The sequence below is a fragment of the Montipora capricornis genome, chromosome 10, assembly GCF_036669925.1.
Source record: "Montipora capricornis isolate CH-2021 chromosome 10, ASM3666992v2, whole genome shotgun sequence".
Taxonomy (NCBI): Eukaryota; Metazoa; Cnidaria; class Anthozoa; order Scleractinia; family Acroporidae; genus Montipora; species Montipora capricornis.
The window spans coordinates 62306373-62315314 of NC_090892.1; the positions used below are offsets into that span (position 1 = coordinate 62306373).

At 37.6% G+C, this 8942-nt stretch overlaps 2 protein-coding genes across 4 annotated transcripts in view; one reads left to right on the plus strand and one right to left on the minus strand.

The window, feature by feature from the left end:
- LOC138018429 (multidrug and toxin extrusion protein 2-like) overlaps positions 1 to 8942 on the minus strand; it is a 54847-nt gene that overhangs the window by 31888 nt on the left and 14017 nt on the right. The gene's annotated exons all lie outside the window — the stretch shown is intronic.
- LOC138019556 (DNA replication complex GINS protein PSF3-like) lies at positions 2788 to 7530 on the plus strand. Its single transcript, XM_068866398.1, has 2 exons — positions 2788 to 3393; positions 5634 to 7530. The coding sequence occupies exons 1-2, from the start codon at positions 2992 to 2994 to the stop codon at positions 5859 to 5861; spliced, it is 630 nt and encodes a 209-aa protein (XP_068722499.1). The 5' UTR covers positions 2788 to 2991; the 3' UTR covers positions 5862 to 7530.

Sequence of the window (8942 nt, forward strand, 5' to 3'; positions counted from 1 at the left end):
CTGGAGTGTTTCATATCTGCTGAGTGCACTTCAGCCAATAAAATTCATGACAACGAGATGAAGAATGACGCTAGCAAAGATGAAGTCAGCAAATGCTCTCTCAGGTGAAATGCCTTTGAAATCTGACATATTGGCTGGGTTGCTCTGGACACGAAGGCAGACTGAAATATAAGTTAATGTACAAGTTATCAGGCCAGGTTCATCTCATCTTGATAGGCCTGACCCATGCACCACTAAAATTGAGTAGTAATGGACCACCTTAGATGAACTACCTTTCATAAATCCAGTACAACAAATATGTTAGTTTTGTTTTAAAATTGTGAATCATACTTTTAGTTAAAAGTGCTCCCTTACTCCCAAAAACAACGAGCTGACTTGTGTGTTATACTGGCTCTTTCATTGAAATCATTGCGGAGGCCAGGTCTACAGACTTACCAATAAGAAAAGCATTTGTGAATACAAAGACAAAGTTTACATGTTGCTAAGACCAACAAAGTGCTCTTTTCACAAAATACATTTTTTTTAGAGTTTGAAACTTGGTTGTTGACATTATTTTGTATGGGTCGAAATGTTTTGAGAATTCTCTTTAAATTGATGTTGACTTGTACATTTAATACACATACTTCCACTTTCATTCTGTACTTGTTTTTTGCATGCTCCTTAGAGTCACTGAGTTTTGCATTGTTTGACTGATTTTAATTATTTTATTGAGGTAGCCTATCACTAGTCCATTTACGTTGTCCATGGACCAGGTCTTTTGGGGTAATCCATGGACTAGGGGTCAGTGAAATGTACCTACTTCAAGGCACCGAGAAGCAACAAAATGAAAATTACTGCAATTTGTTTTAAAAATTGCAAAAAAAAGAAAGAACCAGTGGAATGACTTCACAATATCTGGCTGCCATTGTCTTCTTAAATTGGCACTTTTTGAAGAATGAGGCATAAATTATTTACTCACGTGTGCATTCTTCAAGTACCCTGGGTGCCCGAGGTTCTATTTTTCTTTTGCAAGGAGCGAGCGGTTAAAAGAGAGAGGCGAAAAATCCATGATAGGTTTTCATAGTCAGTGCCAGCGTTTTACGAGTAAAAACAATCTAACACTCAATTTCACTGGTTGAATGGCGATATTGCACCCAAGAGGCCACAAAACCGGTTTTGAGCGAAAGGAGTGCTAAAAAAACAAAACTGGTGGTGGAAGCCTGTGAATTCGAGCGAGCAGACAGAGGTCTGCACAGTACAATAAACAGTAAATTCTGGATTTCGGAGATTTTAGAATTGAAACCTGTTCAGGAATTTCATCAGGCGTGAGCATGTGTTTGTGGTCTTGCCATTGAACTGGATGATAATTCAACTTGTGCCGAAAGTTTGTTCGTATTTGCATGATCATGGATTCATTATCCAAAAGCTGCCATTGTAGTCATTATTTGTCCTTTCAATGCTCTGATTGGTTTGCATACCCTAGAGCTGAAAGAAAATCCGAGAACCATGAACACTAGAAATATTGCGTTTCGAGTAAAAAGCCAGTCACGCGTCAGAAAACTAAACCACATCCAAGAACTGTAATTAGTTTGTGGTTTCATGTCGCTTTCGATTGGTTGCTGAGAGATGGGAAATGTCAAAATCAAAACGTTCTATTCCCAAAGGACTTAAATTGGGTACAACAGTGACATCACTGTAGAAAACTGGTTTGGCAGGATGTCTTATTTCTAAATTGCATGGAAGTGAGATTCTTAACCACCGTGACCAGAGGTTCTTATTTTTCGCCTCTCTGTTTTAACTGTTCGCTCCTCGCGAAAGAAAAATAGAACCTCTGGCAACCAGGGTATTCTTCAAGGGCAGAAAGACATAATTTCATGACACCCAAAATTCCCAAAAAGTAGAATGAAACATTGTAATAACCGCTTAAAACTGTAGAACAACATGAAAGAAATACAGCAAAAGGAAAGAGAAGCATGGATGGACACACACAGACAAGATTGAAACGAATTGCATTTGGGTAATCTAGAAAAATGTCAAGTTTACGGCAAATGGCCTGGATATTGTTTTTGCTCAGAATCACCTTGTTTGTGATGCAACAATAATTTTACCAGTAAAGGAATTCCACATTACCATGATCGAGTTTTAAACTCGTGATTAAGTAAAGATTTTCCCTGAAACACCCTAAAATAATTTGACATAGCCCCTATAAGTTTAACCAAAGCAGCACCTGGCCCTCTTGTTCAAAACTTAATGAAAACTGATACATGGGTTGACAGTTTGTCTAGATTGTAACTGCTAATTCTCCAGAAATTTGATTTCCGGATGTGGGACAAATACCGACGTCAAATAAGTGACACGAAATATCTCAATTTTGCACATACAACGTGTCACTCTCTCAATGCAAGTCGCTCCAGATTTCCTTTGTCGTGCGAGCCAAGAACCTGCATATTGAATTCCAATAACATTCAGTTAATAAATCCTCACCTCCTAAAACAAATGAACCCACGCATGAGATAAACCCGGACAAGAAAGAGTTGAACGGAAAGGTCCCCACAAGGCAACAATACAAGAATTGAATGATTCCAGTTAGCATGATGTAAAACAGATATGCATCCACTATTTTGAGTTTCTTCGGGGTTGTCTGGTTGTATTCGTCATAGAATTTGACCAAAATGTCCTTTATGTTGGAGAAGGTGTCCATATTTCTTCAAAAAGAGGCGAAAATAAGATGACTCTCCAGTGATCACGATCACTAGCTTGAAGTGAAAGGAAAACTTGCTTTGTGGGTAATTTGGACCGCAAGGTACTGGCGCTAGCATAGCGTTTTAGCGGGGAAAACGAAGGGGAAAACGAAAAGATACAACCGAAGAAACATTAAATGACAATTCGTGGATTCATCCTTTGATACTTTAAGCTTTTCGTCGAAAAACACTCAAATGTAAGTGTATCCACAATCTATATGCCTAACAGGGAGTATTTCGAAGAACTGGGACGTTAAAGAAATTACTCAACATGGCGGCTGATGGGCCAGCACTTCGGCCCCGACCAAGTTCAGAACTGGATTATTTTGATCTCGACGACATTATAGCTACGCAAGGAAGAATTCCTTCTACTTTGGAAGTTCAGATTTATAATCTTGGATTCTTAGATCCGAGTTCGGAGGGAAATGATCTCCAGTCCGGAACAAAACTAGAGTTGCCATTTTGGTTGGCAAAAGAACTTTGTAACCGAAGAAGAAAGATAGTTTCTGTGGAAATCCCTAGAGCGTATAAAGACGGATACAGGGAAATTTTTAAAGCTGATGCTAGTGTTGTGGACCTCCATCGACTTGGACCTTATTTCTACGAATATGGGACAAAATTGTTACATTTTGACTTTGAGGAAAATTCTCAAATGGCTTCATCTTTGCAAGAGGTAAGAGGTATAGGACAAAGTTTTACTTATTTAGAATTATTCGAATGGTTGGAGAGTGAAAATTTCATACAGTGCAACTAGCCCTGAACTTAGATAGTCTTCAATGCTAAAGCTGGACATGAAAGCTACATGTATTAATGACTTCTACTAGTCGACCTGGATGAAGATTCAACAGACCCTGGAAATTTGAACTTTTGGTTTATCCCTTCCCCAAAGAGTAATACCTTCAAAAAAAATTCTTATAAATGAGACAAATACTGCTCATGAACTGTTGAAGCTAACATGGGTCGGCGGCAGACTCTTCCGATTCTTCGGGATGGCGCAGTGGTGAGAGCACTCGCCTCACAGCAGTGTGGCCTGGATTCAATTCCCAAATTTTACTCGGCATCATATGTTGTTTGAGTTTGCTGGTTCTCTACTCTGCACCGAGAGGTTTTCTCCGGGTACTCCTGTTTTCCCCTCTCCTCAAAAACCAAAATTTCATTTGACTTGCATTAACTTGTTAATTTCAATTTACAGTGTCCCCAATTTAGTGCTTCAGCGCTAGAAGATTAAAAGACACTTAAATAAAGTTCCTTTCCTTTTTTTTTTTGAAACCTGTTTTTCTGCGCCATTCAGATACATGTACAAAAGCCAACTCCTCTCTTGAAATCTTCAAACGTAACAGTGACCAACACTTCCACATTTATTTCTCCATTTTAAATTAAGCACTGAGACAGGACATATGCACAAGCCACAATGTATAACATGAAATCAAGGTTATATGTTCAAATTTTCCCCCTCTACCCTGTAGACTACGTCCACGAAATTCTCCAATTCCAGATTTCATGTACCGTAAATCCTCTATTAAGCCCCCCCTTTATAAAGGAGGAAAATTAATAAGCCCTCTCTATTAAGCCCTCCCCCACCTGTATTCACCAAAAAAGTTAACGATTAACGTGGACTGATCAGTTATGGTTTATTCAGGCTTGAAGTTTATATTTTTGTAAGTTAATACAAGTAAGCATTTTCATAACCGAAGAACATGATGCCGAAAGCACATTTTTGAAGAAGAATTTTTTTTGTTACTTTTGGGCTCCCACAAGTGAATTAAATACTTTTGACAGCAACTTTAGTTGTACAACGCTTAAGTCTACTCTGTCTGATACCACGGTTTTTTTGCTATAGGTGATGCTTTTCGCTAAATTAAATAAGCCGCCCCACCCCCCCCTCTCTCTCTATTAACCCTTTCACTCTCAAGAGTACCACTTATAGATTTTACTCTGTCTAACGCCAGACGATTTTACTCGTCAATGGGGAACCCCCCCCCCCCCTCCCTCAAAAGTGCTTGGAAAAATAAGCCCTCCGGGGGGCTTAATAGAGGATTTACAGTAATCTGCAATCCTAGTTATCCTAGTTTACCATCGCTAGACTTGTACTGGTATCATGTACAGTGTTACGCACTGGTACCAGTACCAATGTGAGATTCAAGATGCTGAACTTTTTTTCTACAGTTATACAATTGTAAATCACAATGTTATTACACAAATAGGTCATTTTCAAAATATCAAATATTCAGCATGATGGTGAGGCAGTGAGGACAAAAACAAAAGAAACATGTTGGTATGAATGTGAAAAATATTTGCATATCATCAACTTTCCTTGGTCTTTGTCCTCTAAACCTTTCTTTCAAGCTGAATCTTAATACCGTGGTTATTCGGTTATAAGGTGTACAGTTTTTTCAAGAAAAATGTGTCTTTGGTTGGCAAGTTAGTGCTAAATTTGGGGTGCATCTTAGGCCTGTTACAAAGTACATAAGACAGAAGGACCCACAAAGCGGTATGATCAATCAACTAGTAAACAGTTTTAGATAGGCACAAGACCCGAACGCAACAGCTCACTTTTAACACACATAAACTTTTCTGTTTCATACTACTGGTGAAGGCTTGGTTAATAAGCAAAGCAGCAGAATAAACCCAAGGTGGGCAACAATCTTGTAATCCTTGTTCATAAACCTTACAAAAAGAACCTTGACAGTTCCCAACGAGTGGGCATTTGTCTCTGGTGTTGTGGCCTAGCCATTCCTTCCCCCATTTTTTGCTGGGTGGCTTGGATATGTGCCAGGAAGGCTTATGTTGCACTAGGTCACATAAGCAACGAAACTCCTACTGTGCAAGCGCAGGAGGCTACATGTACCATCACAAAAGGCAGAAACAGGAAGTCTTACTTTAGTAATTAGTACTTTTTATTCCATCTTTCAGACGTTCATCAAGAGGTTTCGAAAAATAATGGATTCTTCTCAACATTCTGCTCATCAAGATGCTACATTCTTAACCAGCAAGCTTGATCACATTGAAAGACAAGTTTTTACAGCAGGTCGTAAGGGAGTTCAAGATTTTCTTCAATGGGAAGCTGGAAACACAGGAAAACTCACCACTTCTGAAACTGTTGTCAACCACAAGAAACGCAAAAGGTCCATGCTTGAATGACTGCCATTTACAAAGAGCCAAAAAACTGAAAGGCTTTGGATTGTGTGTATAATTCTCAGGAAGTAAAAAAAAATGTCTCACTTTCATAACAGAATGTTCATTGAAGTTAAGGAGTCTCAAATGGTTTTCCTTGATAATTATCATCAGTGGTTATCCAGTGGTAAACTTTTTAGATTAAAGCACTGTTGACCCTATCAGAAGGGCAACATTTTGACAACTGTATAAAACCATTGTATTGCAATAATATTATTTTTAAGGGTATTTGGGAGGCCCAGCTGTTACCATGGTAACAGTACAGCAATGCCAAAAAAAACCTAAAAATCAATTTGAGAGAAATTCTTTAATCATTTGGTGACCTAGTATTTTTAACTCAAATTTGAAGCCTGTTCAATAGGTGATATCATGAAGGAAAAACTTGGATGATTTATGGAAATTATGCACTTGAATTTTTTAAAAGATTTTCTTTGAAAATGCAAAATAAGGAGTCTTATTTGTAAACAGAAAACCAGCGTACATCACCAGTCTAACTTTTTAAATATTTGGTCACTGAGCTGGAAATTTGACATTTTCCACGGATAAGATTAATTTAATATCTTGACAGACTTATCCCAAAAATTGTACAGTATTTCTGAGAAGAATGTTAATTTATGCTCAAATTAATATTACTCCAGTGCTATCAGACACATGGCAGCCTGTTTCAGTCACGCAATCATCTCTCTCTTGGAGATAACAGCAAGATACATGTATGTCAATCCCAACTCAATTACAGTGCACAAGTTTCCATAACCACCTTGGCTTAGTTTTTCCCAGCAGGTGTGCATCAATAAAATTGTGTGTTGAAAGGGAGTGGCAGCAGTAATTCAAGTTACAGAAGGTCTGTTATGTAATTTGAATCCAGATTCAACCAAAAGTATCGCAAATTCATGTCACAAAAATGTCAGCTACATGTACTATACTGGCACAGGCTCTGTAAAAGATTTATGATGATTTGCCATAATTACAAATACAATAGAACCAATCTGATGGGAAATTAATGACTCAACAAATGAATTAGCAGCCAATTATATTTAAAAATTTATCAGGTAAATTAATTTTGTCTTTTCCTATTTCACTGCAAGTAAGAAGAAATGAGTTCCAGGTTATACCAAAGAACATCCTTTTATATCATACAGACTAGTTAAATCTAGATTCCATTGTACCTATTACTCATCTTGTATCTATCACTAAAAATCAATTGGTTGTCATGTGCCAATCTCATTCCCAGGGTCTCTCTGAGAGACCCTGGAAACGAGGTTGGTCATGTGCCAGCGCTAACCATACTCAGGTGAAGAGCAATAATGCTACATAACTTTTGAAATACTGCATTTGTTGTACTTGAGTTGCAAACTTCAAGATAAGACTCAAAATATATTATAAACACCTTCACGAAATATCAAAAAGTATTACTATTGTTTACCATGACTCATCCAGCACCTTTGTGATCACTAAATACTAGGGCTTGTTTCCTGAGTACCCACAGAATCCTCTGTTTCAGGAAGGTTCACAGAGGAGTACTACATTTACTGTCAAATTTCATTTCAAAAACATTTCAATTTAACCTAATTTTATTCTGTATTGTAAAAATCCTAATAAATTGTTAACATTTTATCACAAAATAAAATTAAATGATTGCAAGAATTTTCCTGTCTTTCAGGATTTGCGAACCACCACCTTTTTTGAAGTGGCATTGCAGTAAGGCATGCAATCAAAAATCTTTCAAGCAGAGAACAGTATTTACAACAAAAGTGAAGGGCTGTATGAACCAGTCAAAAGACTTTCTCATAGTTTTTGGTGCCTTTATCAAATCTCAGCTTTGTTTGAAGTGTTGGGGAATGCTTGCTGTTTATCAGGCAGTCCCTTTTCCCTTGGGAGATTTTCACTGTAGGAACATGTTTCCAATGAGAGTGCCTTCAAGCCGTGGGCATGAAGCTGTCTTGATGTGTAAGCAGTTTTTAGTAGTTTTGGAAGTGTTTATTGTTGATTGCTCGACCTTTTTCTGCAGGAGTCTAGAAATTTTTTTGTACAGCAGTGGTGATAGTATTTGTGTGACCTTGTAACAATTGTTGAATGTTTGATTGAATATTTTCTGGAATAAGACTAAAAGAACTCTAGATTTTTGTTCCAAACCATTTAAGGAAGACACTTCAGACTATAACATTACTTCGTCAGGAAACGATAGTGAAAACCTTTTGCACTCCAATAACATCAAAATTATCCTAGTCACTGTGGTGATTTTTACATTTTTATTTTAGAAAAAGGTCACAACCTAGATTGCCGATTAATTAAAGTTCTAAATTTCCCTCTTTTGTTTACTCTACCCCATATCAAGAGCGATTTGGTGACGCCACTGACACAATTAAGCTCCTTCCCTTTCGTTCACATGTGGTTTATAAGTTTGTATGTGCCGGCTGTAATGCTTGTTATGTCGGCGAAACAACCCGGCATTTTTCCACACGCGTGTGTGAGCACTTAGTCAGTGATAGGGCCTCTCACATTTTCAAACACCTACAGAATTCCGAACAATGTCTCGCCCTGTCTTCAGGGGAATGTTCCCATATTTTAGATCACACCTCTACAACTTTTCAACACAAGACCAAGGAAGCTTTTCATATTCAAAGAGAACAACCTTCTCTTAATCAACAACTGCATCACGTAAATCTAAAACTATCCTTTTAATTCTCACATTGTCATGTTTTATGTACATTCTGTTGTTACTAGCATAATTAGCACTTTTTCCAACTTATAAAAATTCAACTTGATGCTTTGTACATTAATCAACTGAAGATGACAGAAGTTTCTGTCGAAACATGTCTTGTAATTTCAAAAGTTCTGTCGTTTTCTTTAAATTCCTTCCATCTATAATGATGGTGTCAGTAACCTTCAATCTGCAAAAACCAGCAGGTACAAAACACATTGAAGTCACAGGCCATTGTTTTACCAACAGAAAGTATCCTTAACATTTTTTAATGCTTCATGTGTAACCTCAGGCCTAATTTTGTTAGCAATAGTAAAATGGTTAGGGTTGTTTCTGTATCAATTTGG